This window comes from Saprolegnia parasitica (assembly GCF_000151545.1).
Source record: "Saprolegnia parasitica CBS 223.65 unplaced genomic scaffold supercont2.2, whole genome shotgun sequence".
NCBI lineage: Eukaryota > Oomycota > Saprolegniomycetes > Saprolegniales > Saprolegniaceae > Saprolegnia > Saprolegnia parasitica.
In genome coordinates this window covers 174276-192439 of record NW_012156396.1, presented here as the reverse complement: position 1 = coordinate 192439, position 18164 = coordinate 174276, and the positions used below count along the sequence as shown (strand labels likewise).

General features: G+C 59.6%; 9 protein-coding genes across 9 annotated transcripts; 5 read left to right on the top strand and 4 right to left on the bottom strand.

The window, feature by feature from the left end:
- Positions 1-486: 486 nt before the first annotated feature.
- On the bottom strand, positions 487-3000 carry SPRG_00596 (hypothetical protein). Its single transcript, XM_012338821.1, has 7 exons — positions 2155-3000; positions 2020-2105; positions 1688-1976; positions 1297-1636; positions 1163-1246; positions 835-1115; positions 487-782 (listed from the first exon to the last, which is right to left on the bottom strand). The coding sequence occupies exons 1-7, from the start codon at positions 2973-2975 to the stop codon at positions 539-541; spliced, it is 2145 nt and encodes a 714-aa protein (XP_012194211.1). The 5' UTR covers positions 2976-3000; the 3' UTR covers positions 487-538.
- Positions 3001-3463: 463 nt separating this feature from the next.
- Positions 3464-4710, top strand: SPRG_00595 (hypothetical protein; the record flags this gene model as incomplete). Its single annotated transcript, XM_012338820.1, has 5 exons — positions 3464-3616; positions 3667-4021; positions 4066-4304; positions 4347-4510; positions 4569-4710. 5 exons carry the CDS (start codon positions 3464-3466, stop codon positions 4657-4659), a joined length of 1002 nt encoding a protein of 333 aa, XP_012194210.1. The 3' UTR covers positions 4660-4710.
- A 664-nt stretch (positions 4711-5374) lies between these two features.
- On the top strand, positions 5375-6730 carry SPRG_00594 (hypothetical protein). Its single transcript, XM_012338819.1, has 7 exons — positions 5375-5455; positions 5498-5567; positions 5618-5733; positions 5779-6000; positions 6042-6184; positions 6235-6369; positions 6419-6730. The coding sequence occupies exons 1-7, from the start codon at positions 5393-5395 to the stop codon at positions 6660-6662; spliced, it is 993 nt and encodes a 330-aa protein (XP_012194209.1). The 5' UTR covers positions 5375-5392; the 3' UTR covers positions 6663-6730.
- A 342-nt stretch (positions 6731-7072) lies between these two features.
- SPRG_00593 (hypothetical protein) lies at positions 7073-7998 on the top strand (the record flags this gene model as incomplete). Its single annotated transcript, XM_012338818.1, has 5 exons — positions 7073-7452; positions 7503-7649; positions 7702-7774; positions 7825-7891; positions 7952-7998. The coding sequence occupies 5 exons, from the start codon at positions 7073-7075 to the stop codon at positions 7996-7998; spliced, it is 714 nt and encodes a 237-aa protein (XP_012194208.1).
- Positions 7999-8049: 51 nt separating this feature from the next.
- SPRG_00592 (hypothetical protein) lies at positions 8050-9736 on the bottom strand (the record flags this gene model as incomplete). Its single annotated transcript, XM_012338817.1, has 4 exons — positions 8050-8837; positions 8892-9117; positions 9167-9278; positions 9339-9736. 4 exons carry the CDS (start codon positions 9734-9736, stop codon positions 8050-8052), a joined length of 1524 nt encoding a protein of 507 aa, XP_012194207.1.
- A 431-nt stretch (positions 9737-10167) lies between these two features.
- On the bottom strand, positions 10168-11380 carry SPRG_00591 (hypothetical protein; the record flags this gene model as incomplete). The annotated part of the gene is made up of 7 exons (XM_012338816.1): positions 10168-10494; positions 10544-10674; positions 10721-10834; positions 10883-11026; positions 11074-11112; positions 11152-11234; positions 11280-11380. The coding sequence occupies 7 exons, from the start codon at positions 11378-11380 to the stop codon at positions 10213-10215; spliced, it is 894 nt and encodes a 297-aa protein (XP_012194206.1). The 3' UTR covers positions 10168-10212.
- A 504-nt stretch (positions 11381-11884) lies between these two features.
- Positions 11885-13719, top strand: SPRG_00590 (hypothetical protein). The gene is made up of 3 exons (XM_012338815.1): positions 11885-12138; positions 12191-12600; positions 12650-13719. The coding sequence occupies exons 1-3, from the start codon at positions 11922-11924 to the stop codon at positions 13661-13663; spliced, it is 1641 nt and encodes a 546-aa protein (XP_012194205.1). The 5' UTR covers positions 11885-11921; the 3' UTR covers positions 13664-13719.
- SPRG_00589 (hypothetical protein) lies at positions 13581-15736 on the bottom strand. The gene is made up of 12 exons (XM_012338814.1): positions 15597-15736; positions 15481-15551; positions 15192-15432; positions 14966-15134; positions 14841-14919; positions 14695-14797; positions 14546-14650; positions 14370-14494; positions 14209-14318; positions 14031-14154; positions 13942-13979; positions 13581-13885 (listed from the first exon to the last, which is right to left on the bottom strand). The coding sequence occupies exons 1-12, from the start codon at positions 15724-15726 to the stop codon at positions 13699-13701; spliced, it is 1482 nt and encodes a 493-aa protein (XP_012194204.1). The 5' UTR covers positions 15727-15736; the 3' UTR covers positions 13581-13698.
- A 926-nt stretch (positions 15737-16662) lies between these two features.
- Positions 16663-17807, top strand: SPRG_00588 (hypothetical protein; the record flags this gene model as incomplete). The annotated part of the gene is made up of 2 exons (XM_012338813.1): positions 16663-17231; positions 17255-17807. The coding sequence occupies 2 exons, from the start codon at positions 16663-16665 to the stop codon at positions 17805-17807; spliced, it is 1122 nt and encodes a 373-aa protein (XP_012194203.1).
- Positions 17808-18164: the final 357 nt, after the last annotated feature.

The following is an 18164-nucleotide window of genomic DNA, read 5'->3' as shown; positions in this document are numbered from 1 at the left end:
GGCGAGATGTTGCAACCGCACAGCTCCGGCACCGGCCGTAGCACTGACTTTGACGAGGACTTCGAGATGCTGTTGGGTGCCCCACCTGTATCGCCAGACGGGGTCGTGGAGCTGCAGGGGCAGAACGCGATGCTCGCGAAGCGTTTTAAGCGCATGCCGATAACGCAGCAGCCCGCGCCACATCGAACAAGCGGCGCCTCGAGAGCAAGATCGCACAGCTCATGACGACCGTCAAGATCTCCAGCTGGCATCAACGCGCTGTCGTCTCAAATACATGGCAACAGTCAACACGGCCTCGAAGACACGTACAAATTGTAGTCAACGTGTAAGGGCTACTCGGTAGCTTGGGCAGCCCCGGGATCGCGTGCAGCACTCGAGATTCCATTCCATCGTTGAATACCTGGTCGGTACATGATAACGACACGAACCATCCTCGTCCAGCACTGGCATCTTCCCCCACAAGAACCGTGCAGAGAGAGAAATAGAGAGAAATGTGTGTGTATGTGCTGGCGGAATAGATACATGGACCGATGGTTGCCTATTCTGCAAACTCGGAGACGTGGTGGTTGTACTCGCGCTTCTTCTGGACGACCTTCTTTTGCTTCTTCTTTTCGATCTCTTCGTCGACCTCTTGGCGGGCCTTGCGCTTCTTGAGGGTGCCTTGCTTGGCCGACTGACTCGCTTTCGTCACCTTGGACGAGGCCGGCGGCTCGCGCAGCCCAAAACTCTTGGCAACGTGGCCAAAGTGGAGGCTGCGCACGTGAAAGTACTGCCGCGTCTCACTACACGACCACATTAGATCCTTCGATCGGTTCATTTTCAAATGCAACCGACCTCGCGTGGGTCGCATAACTGCGCACAAACGACTGGAACGCTTGGCACGCCATGTCAAAGAGCTCCGTGTCGGCGAGCACCGACTGCTCAAAGAGGTACTGCAGCTCGTGCACGATGACTTCATGCAGCGCCTTCTTGCTCGACGTGCGGAACTCGCCCTTGGATGCCGACCGTGCGATCGTCGCCTCGTAGTTGAGCGCCGTGAGGCTGAGTCCGTTGGCTTGGAGATGCTCGCAGTACGCTGCCTCGGACGGCAGCAAAAACAGCAGCGAGTTGCCGACCTAGATCCGTGTCAAGGTCGACCCAAAAGACATATATTTCGTCGCACCGCGCCACTGCGGGCCGTGCGACCGACACGGTGGACGTAATCGCGCGTCTCGGTCGGCGGGTCGTACTGCACGATCCATTGCACCTACGCCACCACGAAGCATATGAGAGCGCGCCATTTGAGATCGTAGATACCGTGGGCAGGTTGAGACCGCGCGCGGCCACGTCCGTGCAAAAGAGGATACCGGATGCTGCTTTGCAAAAGGCTTGGAAGGTCGACGTGCGTTCTTGCTGGTTGACGTTGCCGTGGAGGCGGAAGATGGCGGGCCCAAACATCTCGTTGCGCTGCGGCCACTGGCACTTTTGAAACAGCGTCGTCATAAAGTCGACGGCATCGCAGGTTGAGAGGAAGACGACGATCTTGGCCGACTTGGCCTTCTTGCATTCCGAGCGGAGAAAGCAGCTGAGGGCGCAGAGACGCTGCTCGATCATAAACTGCTGGATGAGCTGCTCGGGCGTCGCGTACACGGCTTGCCTATTAAAGTACATAAGTGCTTGGAAATAAGAAAAAAGATGACAATCGCACTCTTTCGTGTCGGCGTCAATAAAGCGCGGCGACGTGAGACTCATGGCCGCGAGGCGCTCGACGCCCGAGTTGATGGTCGCCGAGACTAGAATGGTCTGCCGCACCACGTCGTCGTCTTTCTTGGACGCAATGCAATCCAGGATCTGCGTGATCGAGCGCTCGAACCCCATGTCCAAGAGCCGGTCGGCTTCGTCCAAAATGAGAAACTCGAGGCGGTTGTACTGGAACGAGTGCGTGTTGGTGAGATGGTCGACGAGCCGACCGGGCGTCGCGACCAGAATCGAGACGCCTACGCACGAGATATTGGTACCATTTGCAGAAGACGAACGCACCTTTGCGAAGACGCGCTTTTTCCGACTTCTTCTTTTTACCACCAACGACGCTGCCCGCCACAATGTACACGGCGACCTTGAGCAGCCTAGAGAAGACATAGGGCTACACGCGGGATAGAAGATTGAGATGCATACCGCTCGAGGGTCTCTTGGATCTGCGTGCAGAGTTCGCGCGTCGGCGCGAGGATCATCGCGAGACAACCGTCGGTGCGCGAGATGCGCGGCGTCTTGGACATGAGCCGGTGGACCATTGGAAGACAGAAAGCGAGTGTCTTCCCGGACCCCGTCTCGCTTTTGAGGAGGACGTCGCCGGACGCCGAAATGGCCGGCACGCTCTTGACCTGCACGCGCGTCGGCTGGTCAAAGCCAAAGCCGCCGTTCTCCTTGGGCTTGGTCAAGATCGACACCAAGTGCGGGTGGAGCTGCATCGCTTCAAATGTCGTCGCGGAGAAGATCTCCTTGGACGTCGACGACCGCAGCGGCGCCTCGTGGACCGTGACCTTGGTCATGTCGAGTGTTGGACGCAGAAGTGCTTCCGCCGAGTACGCTTCCTTGTTCGGGTTACGACGCGACCCGATCTTGCCGTCCTTTGGCTTGGGCGTGTCTACGACCTTCTTTTGCATCTCGGGGATGTCTTGGATTTTGGTCTGCGTCACGACCGGCTTGGCGTCGGGCACAGCCTTGGGCGGGGCCTCCTCCTCCTCGTCCGACGAGGTATCCGGGTACGCGTTGGCCGGCGCTGCCTTTGTCGGCGAAGCAGCCTCGGGCGTGGGCTTGACCTTGGGCTTTACGACCGCGCGCACTGGCTTGGCCGTCACGGGCTTGGCCGGCGCCGCCTTGGCCGCCTGCGCCTTCTTGGCCTTGACCTTGTTCTGGCGGAACTTGACGATCTTGCGCTTCGCGGGCTGCTTGGGGCCCGACCCGACGGCGATGTTCAACGAGAAGCCTTCGTCCATCGCTCTTCCTGCTTGTGATCTCGCGTGTTGAAGCTCCGCGGGCTGCCAATAAAAACCCAATCGCGGTACAAGAACACATGTTCTTCAAACGAGGGTCATGCACTGGTGGCGCCACGTAAGACGACGCATCCATCATCGTCGCAGACTTTCTGTGCGTCAACAGGTATTGAATGACTGCGATATTAACTATACTCTTTAGCTTGATGCCCATGCTCGATTCGTTCAGTGTGGCCTCGGCTACACTGAGTTTCAACCCAGCGGTTCTCACACCAGACCAAGTCAAGCTCGCAACCCGATTCAAAAGCCGTCCGAGCTCAGCAGAAGTACTCGGCCATTGAGTAGACCACACCGGTCATGCCACACGATGTCGCTTTCTCGGGAAACCGCGTGCAGTTTGGTGCCTGAAGCGACCTCAGCAACGCGGAGACGCTGCTCAAAAACCGCTCTCCGATCGACTAATTTTAGTCCGTCAAGCATTGATCGAGAGCATGGCCCAGTGGCGTCCCGACATCTTCAGTGCCACCGCGAAGGCGCCTCAGCATTGTGTGCTGGACCTCTTGTGCCGGAAAGAGATTGTGTACGGCAAGGCCTTGTCGATGGAGCCCGTGCTGTGTCGTGTTGCTGCCTTCTTAAATGCCGAGGTCTGGTCATGTGAACCCTCTTCTGCACGTATGATGACGTCATGATCTAGTACTGCATTGGGCACGACACGACGCGCATGGCGTTGGCAACGATCCTCATGCAGCTCTCGACCAAGCACTACAAGCTCGTGCGAAAGAACCCTTACTTCTTCCGAGCACTGGTCGTTCGGCGGCCCAGCGTTGCTAAAGTTGCCAAGCTCCACGAACATCTTCGTTCGGCATCGAATAGGATCGAGTACGAGGCTTCAACACCTCATCTAGAGCTCTATGGACCGACGCTGCAGGCGCTTGACGTCTCGTTTTGTCACGAGGTGATCGACGACGCGGCGCTCGCGTCGATTGCGTCGCAGTGCCCGCGACTACGCCACGTCGTTCTATGGGCCTGTCACCAGCTCACCGACCGAGGTAGTGTGACGCGACTGAAACGGGTGTTGAGGTGCGTCCATAAGGCCTCATGGCGCTCGCCACGCACTGTCGGTACCTCGACTTTCTCAACTTTGGTGGCTGCCGCCACGTGACCGACGTCGCCCTCGATGCGATCGGGCAAGAGCTCTTGTACCTGGACAACTTGCATCTGAGCGGCTGCAAGAACGTCTCGGACGCAGGTATCGCTGTATTGGCCACCTACAGCCGCGTGCTCTTGCAGCTAACGCCCGCCGACGCCGCGAGCTTTCGCGTGCCCCAAGAGGTACTTCTTTGGTGGTATCCTTGTTCCAACCGGAACGTGTAGTTTGACTTGCACCACATGAAGACGCAGCTGCGCAAGTTTGACTGCAAACGCGTCGCGTACCGTGAAGCTGCGCCGGGCGACCACGAGCTCGTGCTCTCGTTTGGGTCGCGCCCCAAAGCAGTTGGGCTTTGGTGCACCTTGGACAGCAAGGGGCGGCAAAGCAAGTATGTGCCCAAGCTCACGTCATTTGATGGTGCGACGACGTACCATGGGTACTACCAGTGCATCTCGCTCAAGGTGCTCAACGTCACGGGCTGCGACCGCGTCACGGACGCCGGCATTCAAAAGCTCCGGGACCACCACGTCCAGCTAAGCGTCGTGCGTTGATAACGCGAGAGAATTCCCTTGGCGAACTACTCTACGCTGAAGAGTTCGCTTTTCGCTTTTTCCATACTACACAACAGAACATCGTCTCGGCAAGAGAAGCATGCTGCGCAGTCGATGGTGGATGTGGCTCTCGGTGACAATGTCGGCCGCACAGGACACTGCAAATCCGTTCGCATCGAGCCCAACACTGCGCCTCGCACAGTACATGGCGCTCATCGAGGCGTCGCCAGCGTCGGTTGCGCCACTGCCTGGCGGACTCGAGCGCTTGGATCTTCGCGTGTACCTCACGCAAGCCTTGCAAATCAGAGGTATGAATGTGAGCGTCGTAGCATTTCTGGCCCAGCACGCGACGCTGGTGTCTGAAGTCCAGCGACCCGAGTCTGGACCCTCGCAAGCTCTGGACGAAGGATAAGGGTCATTTGACTTCACAAGATTAGATGCTTGTATTTATGACTAGGCTCTGTAGAAATAGTACGTAGCAATAGCATTGGCCTTGGCACATCCACGATGCAAAGCTGGGCCGCTCTGTTGGATGGTCGTCGTCTCGTGCCCAAGTGAAATGGGACGACGCCTGTGCAACGTGATTACCAAATGGGGCAAACGTTTTACCTCATGGTTTTACCCACGGATTTCGTGAAGTTTCCCCACGGCTGCGCGCGTTTGATTGGCCAACGCGTAGAGGTTGATGCCAATCCTCATTTCGGCTTTGGCGTTGAAGGATGCTTGGGTGTAGCTGCTGCTGGACGACGTACTTGGTGGGCGCCTGCGTGGGCCTGCCCTTGGTACGCTCTCGCCTCCTGCCTGCCATACTCACGCCATGCTAGCTGAGCTACCTTTGGAGCTTTCTCACCGCGCCAGGGTTCAAGGTCGATGGCAAGCACGTCTTCATCACGGGTTCGCCTCGCCCGTCATCATCGTAGCCGCAATGACAACACGTTGCCTAGGCGGCAGTACGGGCTTGGGTCTCTCGACGGCCAAGAAGTACGCGCAAGCCGGTGCCAAGGTCACGATCGTCGCGCGGTCGGCCGATGCGCTAGCCAAGGCCAAGGACGAGATCACGGTTGGATCCTTCTCTGGACGCAGTCACCAGACGAGACCTCTCTAGGCGGTTGCCAAGCACCCGGTCTTTACGCAGTCGTGCGACGTCACGGACTACGCAAGCGTCCAGAAGGCGGTCGCGGACGCCAACACGTTCCATGACCGCGTCACGGACCATGTCGTGTGCTGTGCGGGTACCGCGATGCCGGGCTACGTGCTCGACCAAGACATCTCGATCTTCCGCAAGGAGATGGACCTCAACTACTTTGGTGTTGTGCATGCCACCAAGGTAGACGCACGATCGTCCCGACCTCGCTCAGGTCCACGTAGGCGGCGCTGCCGGCGATGGTGGCGCGCAACCAAGGCGGCACATTAGTCTACGTGAGCTCGGGCTGCGGCCTCATCTCGTTCATTGGGTACTCGCAGTACTGCCCGACCAAGTTTGCCGTGCGTGGTTTCGCCGATGCGCTTCGGTAGCTCGCCACGTCATCATTCTCATATTCCAACATATTTCTGCGTATAGGAACGAGCTCCAGCTCTACAAGATGAACGTGCACGTCTTCTACCCGGGCAACATTGACAGCCCTGGCTTTGTCCAGGAGAACAAGTCCAAGCCGGCCGAGTGCAAAGAGATTGAAGGGTCGGCCGAGCTCGTGAGGTACGACACTGCATCCATGAGCACGGCCAAATGGATTTGCGGCGTGTAGCCCGGACCAAGTCGCACAGAGCATGATCGATGGCGTCGCGAACGGCGTGTATGCGATCACCAACGACCTCGGCATCTGGGTTCTTCGCATCCTTGGCAACGGCATCAACCCGCGCAAGAACACACCGCTCGAGATGCTTCTGATGCCGGTGATCACCCTCGTCCAGGTCGGCTACGTCTTTTACATGGACTACGTTGTCAGCGCGTCGCGCTCGGCGCGCGCCAAGAAGGAAAAGACCAACTAAGCAATGGTGCAAATGCATTGCTAGACCGGTAGGTTGACGTGTAGTGTCATTCAACCTTTGTCACCCGACGACGTGTTGCTGCGAGATGGATGGCGACGGGCCTGTCGCCAGTGCGACACCGTGGGATGGCTCAGCATATCGTCGCATGCATGCATACGTCTCTTTCTAGCCTCGCGCGATGGCCGATGGCCGCTCTCTGCACAGACCAGCAGTCTGCGCCACAGCCGACGTCGTCCATGCCACCTGCCACCTGCCATCGATGCACCACCGGACCACGTGCCTCCTCCCGATTTCGGCGGTCGGATTTTTGGATCGGAAAATATCTCTGGTTGGGAGAGGCCGCGCAGCTGAATTTAATAAAATAATAAAATGACCGAAAAGCCAAAACTGGAAGCAAACTCCAATTTGCCATGGCCATCGTCGTCTTCGAAGCTGCGACCCGCGCCGCCGCCGAAGCCCACGCGGGCGCCGAGCACGAGCTCATGAGCATCGACGCGTTCGAGGCCAAGCCCGAGAACAGCGTGGCGTCGGTCGTCTACTTTGGCGGCGCGAGCCTGCCTGCCATCTACCGCGTGCTCCAAGCCGGCGCCAGCGTCGAGGCGTATGTTGCGCTTGACGGCAACGACTCGGAAGCGCAGAAGAATGGTCTTCTGATGCAACTTCTGCTGCAAGGCTTTGTCAACACGAACGTCGACGTGGCGGCGACGGGCCTGCGCCTCACGGGGACGAAGCCCGGCTTTACCGAGGGCGCGAGCGCTGCCGTCTTGATCAAGCCGGTGCAAAAGTCCAAGTAGGCTTGTCCGCGATGCAACATGAATGCTGAGCGCGCAAATCTTGTAGGTGGACAGTGGTGGCCGACGAAGACGACGACATGATTGACGAAGATGACTTGCTCGACGACACGGACGAGGTGCTCAAGGCCGCCAAGATGGACTGCGGGACTGGCAAGGACGGCAAGAAGCGCCGGTGCAAGGACTGCACATGCGGGTATTACGTCCAACGCTATCTGAATCTCTCTTGACACGTGTGCGTTCTTTAGGATGAAGGATGAGAACGACGAGCCGGCCATGTCCGAGGTCGACCTGCAGCTCCTCGTCTCCAACTGCGGCAGCGTACGCGCCTCTATCCTCTAAGCGTCCAGCTGACCTCTCGCCACACGTAGTGCTACAAGGGCGATGCGTTCCGCTGCGGCAGCTGCCCCTTCTTGGGCCAACCCGCTTTCAAGCCCGGTACGTCGCTGCACGCAACGAAGATCGGACCCGTTTTTATGCACACTCCTCCACCATTAGGCATGGGCAAGCTCGTCCTCAACCTCGACAACTCGGACGACATTTAAGCGCCTTAATTCATCTTGCACTGTATTCCTTCAAAACTTCTTGTGCACAACTTAGAGGTGCAATGCCAGCGCGGCGGCCACAACGACACCAAGGGTCATCGTCGCAGCGTCCGCGTGGTTAGCCGCAAGCTTGGGCGCCCCGGTCGACGAGCCCGTCGTCGGCATCTTCGTCTTTGTTGGCGGCACGATCGTCGTGTCCGTGGCGTTGCTGTCTGTTTGGAGCGTGGGCTTGCCTCTGATGATGGCGTGGCCGGGGCACATGGTCGTCTGCGTCAAGTCGGGGCAGAGCATGTCGGTGACTTCGTCGGCGGCCCACACCGAGTCCTTTAAGCTCGAAAACTCTTTGGGGCACGCCGGCGGCGTCGTCACCGTCGGCGTGTACTCGCTCATGGCCGGCAGAACCGCGGACGCGCCCTTGTACGCCTTGGCCAAGCTCTCAAAGTTGGGCATGCGGTTGAAGATGCACGGCGTCGTCGCGTGGTCGCACGTCGCCGGCGAAAAGTACCCGAGCCCATAGTTCTGCGCACCGTACGACGTGAACGGGTACGGCGCATCGGCCTTGGAGTTGGCGTTTTCGGTCGAAAACTCAAACGCGAACCCGCCGGTAAAGACATCGGCAAAGTCTTTCGAGAGAAGCCAGGACGCTTGGACCCACGAGCGCTGGGCGTCGTAGCCCTCGACGGTCGGGAAGGCCTTGTTGAGGCAGCCAAATTCCGTGAGCATTGTCGGGCCCGCGAGCTTGTAGCTCTGAAAGTCCTTGTGGAGCTGCGCAAAGCTCGCGCCGACGGTGCCGGCGGTCGCCTTGGGGTCGCACTGCAAGTAGACGTTGATGCCATACCCTAATAATCGATGGGATCAGCCACGACGCCATGACGTGGCAACACGCAGTGTACATTCGGCGTTCTCGAGCGTGTCTTTGGGGTCGGTGCGGCAGTTGTAGTAGAGCGCGTTGGGCGACCGGTTCGTGTCGGCGAGGACGACGCCAACGGGGATCGGGCGCATGTTGGCGCTGCACGAGTGGATGAACGCGCGCATGTCGCGGATGAACTTCTTCTGGCATGGGCCATTGATTGTCGGGTCCTTGACGACGTGGTTGACTTCGTTGCCCGCGCTGAAGGCCTAGTACGCATGGATGAGCCACCGCAACTTGAACACGAGGAGGACGTACGAGCACGTTGTTGTACTTGGCAAACGCCGTGATGATCTGCTGGCCGCGCGTCTTGAGCGCCGCCGGGTAGCACGTCGGGAACGGCTCGGCCGTGATCGCGCAGCCTTCGCAGCTAAGTTACGAGTCGAGTGAGATCGATGGCAGCGTCGAGAATGATGCGGCAACGTCATACCTCGCGCCGAGGTCCACGAGCACGTAGATGCCGGCGGCCGAGAGTGCGCACATGAACTTGTCGTGGGGCTTGGACGGGTCGATCGCGTACAAGCGGATCGTGTTGATGCCGAGCGCCGTGAACTCGGCAATGTGCGGCAACCAGATCGCCTCGAGATCGTCCGTGAAGAAGTCGAGGTTGTTGAGGTCGAGAAGGCCCGTGTTTGGACGCGGGTAGTAGTCGACGCCCTTGGCCTGGAAGGGCTTGCCGGTCTCGTACTCGAACATGCGCTGGCCCTTGAGCACGATCGGGTTGAAGGGCTTCGTCGCCTCGAACGCGAGCGCCGACTTGCGCTGGTGGACGTCGGTCGAGGCGGCGAGCGCGAGGCTGGCGGCAATAGCAACACAGGTCGTCTTCATGGCTGCTGCTGTGGATGAGGCGGCGGATTGGGTTGTGCCAGCCAAGCGCCCCAAATTGCACCATGTGGTCGACGTCCATACAAATCCAAGTGTCTTGGGCGGGGTGGGAAAGGCGACAGTAAAATTTCAAAAAGATCGCACGGTGGAATACCTGTATCCTGTGTGGCGATCGGCGCAAGGCTGGCTGACGACTGGTGCGACAACGCTCGTCCAGTCTTGCTCGTCCTGTCAGCACCTCTCGCACAAGAAGAGAGCGGGGCCGCGCGGCTGGACTATAGTACTACGAGCTTCGATGTGCGACGCGGCCTGGTGCAGGTTGCATTGCACGCATCCAGTAAAATGCAGTGTACTGCTCTCTGAACCCATCACATGGACTGCTAGAACTGTGCTCGGTTGTTGCACTGCAGCTCTACACTGCTGTAGCAACCATACACGTAGGTAAGATCAGGAATCTTATAACGTCTTGACGGCGTCATTTAGATCTTGGCCATGATCTGCTTGAGCTGCGGCGTCATGTCGCCGTCGGCTTCCGGGTCGGTGGCCTTGGCAAAGTCGGTAATGTGGCTCCACTGCGCGGCCACGTCTTCGATCTCGATGTCGCCGTCAATGTTGAAGAAGTGGCCTTCACTGCGCACGTACTTGACCTGCGCGGTCCAGCCGCCGCCGCTCTCAAAGATCTGGCCCGTCACCGGCGCCGACTCGTGGCAGAGGAACGCGACCGTCGGCGCCACGTACTCGGGCTTCCACTTCTTGACCACCTAGCACCACTTGTCACTGCATCGAGGCCGGCATGGTAGATTGTTGTACCTCGTCCGGAAGAATCGTGGCCGTCATGCTCGACCCCGCGCCCGGCGCGACGATGTTGACCTTGATGTTGTTGCGCGCACCTTCCTTGGCGAGCGACTTGCTGAGACCGACAATCCCCATCTTGGCCGCCGCTAGCACATGACGTGGCACCCTGCGCTGCCGCGATGGGATACGTACAGTAGTTGGTCTGCCCGACTTGGCCGTACAAGCCGTTCACGGACGTGATGTTGACGATGCGACCATACTTTTGATCGCGCATGTATGGCCACGCCGCACGCGTCACGGCGTACGCTAATTCAATCGCTGTGAGCACGAGGTAGACGCGGAAAAAGCACCTACTGCCCTCGAGGTGGACGGCCTTGACGAGGTCCCAATCGCTCTGCTTCATCTTGTGGAAGACCACGTCGCGGAGGATACCCGCGTTGTTGACAATGATATCGATGCGACCAAACGTGTCGATGGCCGTGGCCACGACCTTGGCCCCTACATGGATTCAAACGATGATGCCAACATATCGTCGGTAACGATACCGTCCGTGACCGAGTCGTAGTTGGCTGCCGCGACGCCGCCTACGCAATGCGTGAGAGAAATCGTCTCGTCGTTCCTACCCTTGGCTTGAATCTCCTTGACGACCAAGTCGGACGGGCGGTCCGTGCTGCCAGCAGCGGCGCGCCCCACGTCATTTACGACGCTAGCGCACGCCAGTGGGTGAGGCAGTCATCGCTTCGGGACGTACACTTTGGCGCCGCGGGCGGCGAGGAGAAGGGCGTAGGCGCGGCCGAGGCCACCGCCGGCGCCGGTCACGATCGCCACTTGTCCGTCGAAGCGCAGGCTCATCTTGTCTGCAAATTGATATCTGCGAGCGGCGATGGAATCGCTCCTGATTTCCAATCAAACTCTAAGAACGGATACTTCAACAGCAATATCGTTTGTGAGAGGAAGATTTGTCTCGTGTGCCGAGCCAGCAATCAAGGGACATGGATGTTGGTTGACGTGCACGGACTCATAGTGTATTAAGTGATGCTTGGACTCGAACATGGACCTCGATTCCGACGACGCGCCTTCTGCGGCGGTCGCGTTTGGCATAGAACCAGTTAGGCCCTCCTGGCTGCGTGGTGGCGCAGTAGCCTCGGCACAGATCCTTGTGATTGGTAAGAACATGCTGAGCGTCAACAACCCGCTGTGGTTTCACAGCCTCCGGAGGCGGCTCCGCGCCAGAATCCTTCGACTGGTTCAGTGTCCAGTCGCTCGCACATCTAGTCCAACCCCGTCTTCTCAAAGAAGCGTTTGGTGAGGCATGTCGATAGCGGCGTGGATGATTTTTGTACGTCGGGCGTTGAAGTTTCAGACGCGCTCGAAATAGCGCAGAAAGGCCGTCATGAACCACACGGCGGGGACGCGGCTCTTCCAAGCCACGGTCACGTACCTCCGTAGCCAGCCGATGCTCACAGAGAAGGAGGTCCAGGATCTCCTTATGCTCAAAGAGTACGTCGACCGAATACACCGGTTCTACCGGCGGCGAGGCAGCACCACGAGCAGCTCCAAGGCGAGCTTTCTCACGGACAGTCTCCGGCCCGTGCACCGGCGGTCCGTCGGTGCGTCTTTTACAAAGGCATCACTTATTTCGTCATAGTACAAAACCACTAGGGTCGTCAGTCTCGAGCATGAACGGGCTCATGCCGACGCGGGCCGAGGGCGGGCTCACGACAGCAACCATCAAGGGCATTCTCGCAGCCGTCGACCCATACATTGAGCTCACCGAGTACGACATCAACACGTCCGTGTTTGAAAAGATCTTTGGCTCCACGGTCGCGTACTACTGGTCGCTCTACAAGCCCGGCGCGGGGCGCATCGCAGTTCTCGCCGTCGCGTGGCTCGTCTTTTACAGCACGCCGCTCGAGGCAATGGTGCTCCCGGCCATCTCGCTTCTCATCACGCGGCTCATCGCGACCGGCTGCATTGGCTGGCTCGTGCTCTACTTTTGGTCGCAACTCAACTGGCGCATGACGCTCGAGGCACTGAGCTACTTTGACGCGTGGTTTTTCGTCACCCATGCGGTACACTCCTTTTGGCTCGTGGCCGCCGTCTCATTTCTTATTGGTGTAGGTGCTCTACGCCAGCGCCTACGCGGCCCTCTGCGCATTCGACCCCGTGACGATTGCGTTCAACGTCATGGGCGTCCTCGGCTTCTCGGCCATCATCGCGTACGACGCGTACCCGCTCTACTCGCGCCGCACCGCGCGCTACGTGCTCGTGGTCATCCTCCTCATCATGCTCGCCATGATGCTGCAGATGGGCCGCCGGTCCAACGTTTTGAACCGGGATTTGTACCTTGACCTTGCCCATGGCTTGGTCAATACGACGTGCACGGTTCGCCTCAACGGCACGCTTGTGCCGTGCGAGGCGTACTTGACGTGGGGCTTCAACGTCTACGACTTTGCCTTTCAGCGGCTCCAGATCCTCGCGATCTACATGACCCGGAATACGTACTGGGCCTTTCGCGCGCCGCGCTACTGCGTCATCATCAAGTCGCGCGTCGCATTGGAGGAAGTGCCTGTCCACGCGATCTCGGTGAGCCAGGTGAGCACGGGCATGGACGTGTACCGACGCAACTCGCTCGTGCGGACGTCGCTGGCGGCAATGTCATCGGCGCCCGATCTCAATACGATGCTACAAGTACCGCCCACCAATACGAATCTGCCGCCGATGAACGAAGCGTCGACGCGCCGCCTGTCAGCGTCGTCGTCGATCAAGGTCGCGCCAATCATGGGGCTCGTCAAGAACAACACGCTCAGCCTCTCGGTATCCAAGCAAATCGAGCGCGCCAGCTCCAACCGGCGAATGAGCGCCAACCGCCTTCTGAGCGCCAACCGACTCTTGGGCTCCAGCCGACTCATGGGCTCGGTGCTCCAGCGCATCATTCCCGAGGGCGACGCGCGCCTCGAAGACGACCGCCACGATGCCACGACGACCATGATCCAGCCGATTCCGCAAGTCCACGTACCACCCAACTTGCCCGAGTTGCCGCCCATGTCAATGCAATCGGCCAAGAGTTTAACGCCCGCACGCTCCGGTCCGCACTCGTTTCGAGGCATGCCGCCCGAGCTGGCCGACTTATGAGTACTAGCAATGACTCTAGGAAGAGCGTAATGGTCTCAATCACGCTTGGCGCCCGTCGCTTGCTTGAAAGACGCCCGGGACGTCGACGGGAACGACTTGTAGAGGAGGAGGCAGCCGACGATGCTCACAAAGAGCGTCACGGACGTCACGATCCGTCCGTCCGAGAGGTTGCCGACAGGAATCTCGACCGAGACCGCGGGCTGGGCCACGGGCAAAACGATCCTACCACAGCAGCGAGTTGCATGAGCCATTATCATTTTGCTCGACGCAGCCCGTACGAAGTCCACTCGACGATGGAGCTGGCAGTCATACTCGCCTATATATCCATGCGTGCTCGTGACATGAACGATGTGGCAGTGACGCGTACGGTCGTGCAGCGCACATAGAGCGACGGCGCCACGACCACCGACGGGCGATACAACTTGTCCTTGGCCGGCGACTGGTACCGAAAGTGCACCGGGTACTCGACACGGAACGCGCCTGTGGGGGGCCTAGACAAAACAACATTTGTTCAGGGTCATCATGTCAACGGCAGTTGGTCATACAAGGTAGCGACGAACGCGACAACGTGCTCGGTCGAGATGGCCGCGGGCCGCTCAATCTCAATGTGTTTGCTGAACGCGAGAAGCTCAAATGCCCCAAACCGTTCGAGGCGCTACATGTCAAAACGCTCTAAACGCTCCAAAAGTATCGACTCGCAACGTACGCGCAGCTCGTCCATGTCGGCGTAGGCTGTCTGGGGCAACGGCTGCACGAGAAGGAGCGAGCACGTCTCCGAGTCCTTGAGCGTCGCGTCGACCGTCAAGTCGACGGCCAAGGTCTGGTGAAAGCCTAGGATAGTGCAGATACCGTGTGGACTGTCGCGGTGGACGCGTGACGCACCGTGCCCGACGATCGACGTCTTGACGCCCGACACGAACGACCTCGAGCGCGGCGCCACATACGTGTTGCGGTCCTTCGTGTCCAGCTCCAAGAAGGACACGAGACCTACACGAGGCGTGGGACGAGCAGGCATGACACGCGGCGTGTACCGTTGCTGCCATCGATCGACTCGACGACGGCGACGCGCACATCCTTGGTCGTCGCCGAGAGCGTGTCAGCCGTCTCGGCCACTTGACGCAGCACAACTTGGGCCTAATCCCAATGCATTTCTCAGCACACAAAGCGTCCGTCGTACGTGGGAGCGATCGATGGGAGCAAGGGCGAGATGCGTGTAGATGTGCGTCCACGCAGCGACCAAGGCAGTGGGGAACCGCCTACGCGAACATTCTTGCGCCGGTGCGGAGGCCATCATGCACGTACGAGGAGAGCGCGCGCTGGAGAGGGGACGCGCCGGTGGCGGCAAAGAACGACGGCGTCGACACGTCGTGCAGCGCGAGGACGTCCCGCGACGCCACGTAGCAGAATGGAATCGACGCGCGCGATGCATTCGTCGCGTACGCCGGCACGTCGCACGAGGCGTTGGCAAAGCCTAGCACCAGATATATAGGTGAGGACTCGGCCGTATAGAGCGTGGTGGAGTGCATACGGTAGGAGCTGGTCGGCGCAAAGGGCGTCCCGAGGAGGTGCGTCAAGAGGGCCGTCGCGTTGCCTTGGACCTCGAGCGGCGTGGCGCTTGACGCTGGAGCCGGCGTCACGCGCACGTGGATGCCTTCGGAGCTCACTGGCATGGCTTGCTCTTGCGCGAGGTACTCGACCCACGTCGAGCTCGGCGCCGCCACGGACGGCACGAACGCAATGTCGACCGACGCAATCGCAGCGGGCCATGCCTAGTCCATCGCATGAGTCTTCGCTAGATGAAAGATGCACGCATGTACCTCCAGGGCGAGCTCGAGCGACGCGTCCAGCACGCCCACGATAGCTGCGGTCGGCGTCACCACGTTGGCGCCTACGCGGCCATGAGACTCGAGCGACGCTGGCAGTCGTTGCGTACCCGAGATCGACAGCTTGGCATCGACACTGGATGGCCACAGCATGAGCGAGCTGCTGCCGTCATCTTGGGCAGCATGCGCGAACGGAGCGAGGAGCCCGAGGGCTGCGAGGAGCGCTGCCGGGCGATGCATGGTCTGGGCGTCTTCCGTAATCGCGTTCGGGTGGATCAAGCAACTGAAAACAGGATGACGCCCAAGGATCTGAAGGAGTTTCTCTTAAAAAGCGCTCGTAACGCTTGAAAGCTTTCTTAATGCTCGCAAACGTGGCATCAGCTCACGTCACGCACAACACGCCCGACGATGCGGCCATGGAAGAGACGCCAACGCCTGTGCAGAGAGCGTGACATCCCATCGTTGCAGTCACCCAGCAACGGTTCTGCCATGGCCTAGAGCACCGAGCCGCAGCCACTGCACCAGTAGAGTATTGATTGTGTACTCGTGATTCGGCAGCGCCTTCGTCATCTCCACCGACGATGTTGCCTCGACCTGTTCGTGCACTGCTGTCGTAGCTCGCGTACACCGGTGTACAATTTCTCGTCGTTCGCCGCAAGAAGCCGCCACGCTGGACGGCGCTGCATAGATGTCGGGTGCAGTGGGCTGTCGCACGAGGCCAACACTCTGGTGCTGGGTGTCTCGCCCAGCGGGGTCGAGCTTGGCGTCGTCCTCAGACGTCCGTGTACCGCGGTAGCCTTGTGGACGGGCCCAAGCTGATTCGTCGCGGCCTTGCCGGCGTCCTATCCCACGCTGCTACAATTGTACTACGCTTTTTTATTAATAAAAAGAGCGTCTTCGCCGAGCTTCTCGCCGCCCAGCTCGTCCTGCCAAACTCCTACCAGTAATAGTGACTGCATCTCGTAGGCAGAGGTCGCAGCAGGTTGCTGCTGCTCGTCGAAACATTCGCGGCCTATTTTTCATTTTGAGACGTATATCTTGGCGGCTGAATAGGATCGCAATTTTTGCACCCATGTGGTGGCCACCATGCAGCAGACGGCGTTGGACACAGAGAGGCAGCACTTGCAATTGACAGTTTTCAATTTCCAGTTCCGAAGAACGATGAAGGTAGCGACCATGCTTGCCTTGACGACGGCCGTCGCAGCCCAGACGTGCACCAAGCTCACGGACCCCGCGAGCCCGGTGAACGCGCTCCTCACCAAGACGCTCGGCGCGTCCAACGAGACGGAGAGCGTCATGGCGGTCCTCAACCAGCTCCCGGCGAGCGTCCTCACCTGCTTTGGCTCGATCGACGTGACGAGCGCGACGACGGCCCTCTTGGCCGCTGCCGGCGCCGATCCCAAGTGCCCGGCCACGCTCGCGTGGGTCACGACGCTCATGAACGGCGCCAAGCCGGACGCGCCCAAGACGGACGACGCTCCTTGGTACAGCGCCAACTTTACGGACGCCGACATTCAAAAGGTGTGCACGCCCCTCACGACGAGCGCGACGCCGTGCTTCAACAACGCGATCGTGCCCGCGGTCTCCAAGCTCATCGAGGGCAATGCGTGCTGCACGGACCTCGTCGCCGACATCAAGACCAACTTTGGTCAATCGCTCTCGGCGATGCTTGCGGACCTCTTCAACAAGGCCGTCGATGTCGCGTGCTTGGTGCAGACGCCGGGCTTCTCGACGCCCAACCAGACGTGCGCCTACTCGCTCTCAAGAGCTTCCTCACCAACGTCAACAGCTACGAGACGCTCCTCAAGAACGGTCTCGCCGTGACGCAGATCCCCAACGACCAGGGCTGCGCCGCGGTCGAAGGCAACCCGTTCAAGACGACGACCGGCGTCGCTGTCTCGGACGTCTTCATCAAGCCGATCGTGCCCGGTGCGTGCGCCAAGCCCGTCGATGCGTTCGTGACGTACATTGCTTCGTACCCGATCGTCAAGACGTTCAAGTACGGCAACATCACGATCAACGACCTCTTTGCCGAGGGCAAGTGCGTCAAGGGCTCGGCCGTTAAGACGCTCTGGGCCGACATTCCCATGGAAAACGCGATGAAGGTCGGTCTCGACACGATCATCAACGACAACGTGTGCTTCCACATTGCCAACGGCTTCACGGGCACGTGCAAGACGGTCTCGAGCCTCTCGGGCACGCCGGCCGGCGGCGACAAGTCGACGACGACGACCGCGCCGACACCCAAGCCCTCGTCCGCGGCCTCGCTCTCGGCGTTTGCCACCATGGCCGGTATGGCGGTGCTTCTTATTGCTGCGTAAGCCATCAGAATATGAAATATGTTGCATGCAAACGAATCGTTTTGCTTTGTTGTCCTCTGTACGAAGAAACAATCTCCTCTACCAAGATGTCAGTCGTCGTCACCGTGTCTGACGAGAGCCCTGGCGTCGCGGCTGCAGATCATCGGTCCAGTCGCCGACCTTCATGTCGAATCGCATCCACCGACCACCAGAGTGGAGTGAATCGCATTCGGTCGGCGTCCCTAGAACGTTGGTCAGCGTGAGCTAATGCGACCACAACATTCTGCGCAATTCCGAGAACTGGCCAGCGACAAGCGCGTGAATGCTCCAGAGCCGCAGCGCTCCGGCCCGGCCGAGTCGTGCTCGGGCCCGTCGCGC

What these genes read in the sequence shown, in the direction of transcription:
- SPRG_00596 (XM_012338821.1), bottom strand. Translation starts at nt 2,975, where the DNA reads ATGGACGAAGGCTTCTCGTTGAACATCGCCGTCGGGTCGGGCCCCAAG. An exon ending in AAAAGCGCGTCTTCGCAAAG is followed by an intron (nt 1,977 to 2,019) that starts GTGCGTTCGTCT and finishes TCTCGTGCGTAG; the next exon opens with GCGTCTCGATTCTGGTCGCG. An exon ending in GCACGGCCCGCAGTGGCGCG is followed by an intron (nt 1,116 to 1,162) that starts GTGCGACGAAAT and finishes ACACGGATCTAG; the next exon opens with GTCGGCAACTCGCTGCTGTT.
- SPRG_00594 (XM_012338819.1), top strand. Translation starts at nt 5,393, where the DNA reads ATGCTTGGGTGTAGCTGCTGCTGGACGACGTACTTGGTGGGCGCCTGC. An exon ending in CCTGCGTGGGCCTGCCCTTG is followed by an intron (nt 5,456 to 5,497) that starts GTACGCTCTCGC and finishes ACGCCATGCTAG; the next exon opens with CTGAGCTACCTTTGGAGCTT. An exon ending in AGGCCAAGGACGAGATCACG is followed by an intron (nt 5,734 to 5,778) that starts GTTGGATCCTTC and finishes AGACCTCTCTAG; the next exon opens with GCGGTTGCCAAGCACCCGGT.
- SPRG_00590 (XM_012338815.1), top strand. Translation starts at nt 11,922, where the DNA reads ATGAACCACACGGCGGGGACGCGGCTCTTCCAAGCCACGGTCACGTAC. An exon ending in CGTGCACCGGCGGTCCGTCG is followed by an intron (nt 12,139 to 12,190) that starts GTGCGTCTTTTA and finishes CAAAACCACTAG; the next exon opens with GGTCGTCAGTCTCGAGCATG. An exon ending in GGTTTTTCGTCACCCATGCG is followed by an intron (nt 12,601 to 12,649) that starts GTACACTCCTTT and finishes TTATTGGTGTAG; the next exon opens with GTGCTCTACGCCAGCGCCTA.
- SPRG_00589 (XM_012338814.1), bottom strand. Translation starts at nt 15,726, where the DNA reads ATGCATCGCCCGGCAGCGCTCCTCGCAGCCCTCGGGCTCCTCGCTCCG. An exon ending in GTCGATCGATGGCAGCAACG is followed by an intron (nt 14,651 to 14,694) that starts GTACACGCCGCG and finishes CGCCTCGTGTAG; the next exon opens with GTCTCGTGTCCTTCTTGGAG. An exon ending in GACGTCGATCGTCGGGCACG is followed by an intron (nt 14,495 to 14,545) that starts GTGCGTCACGCG and finishes GCACTATCCTAG; the next exon opens with GCTTTCACCAGACCTTGGCC.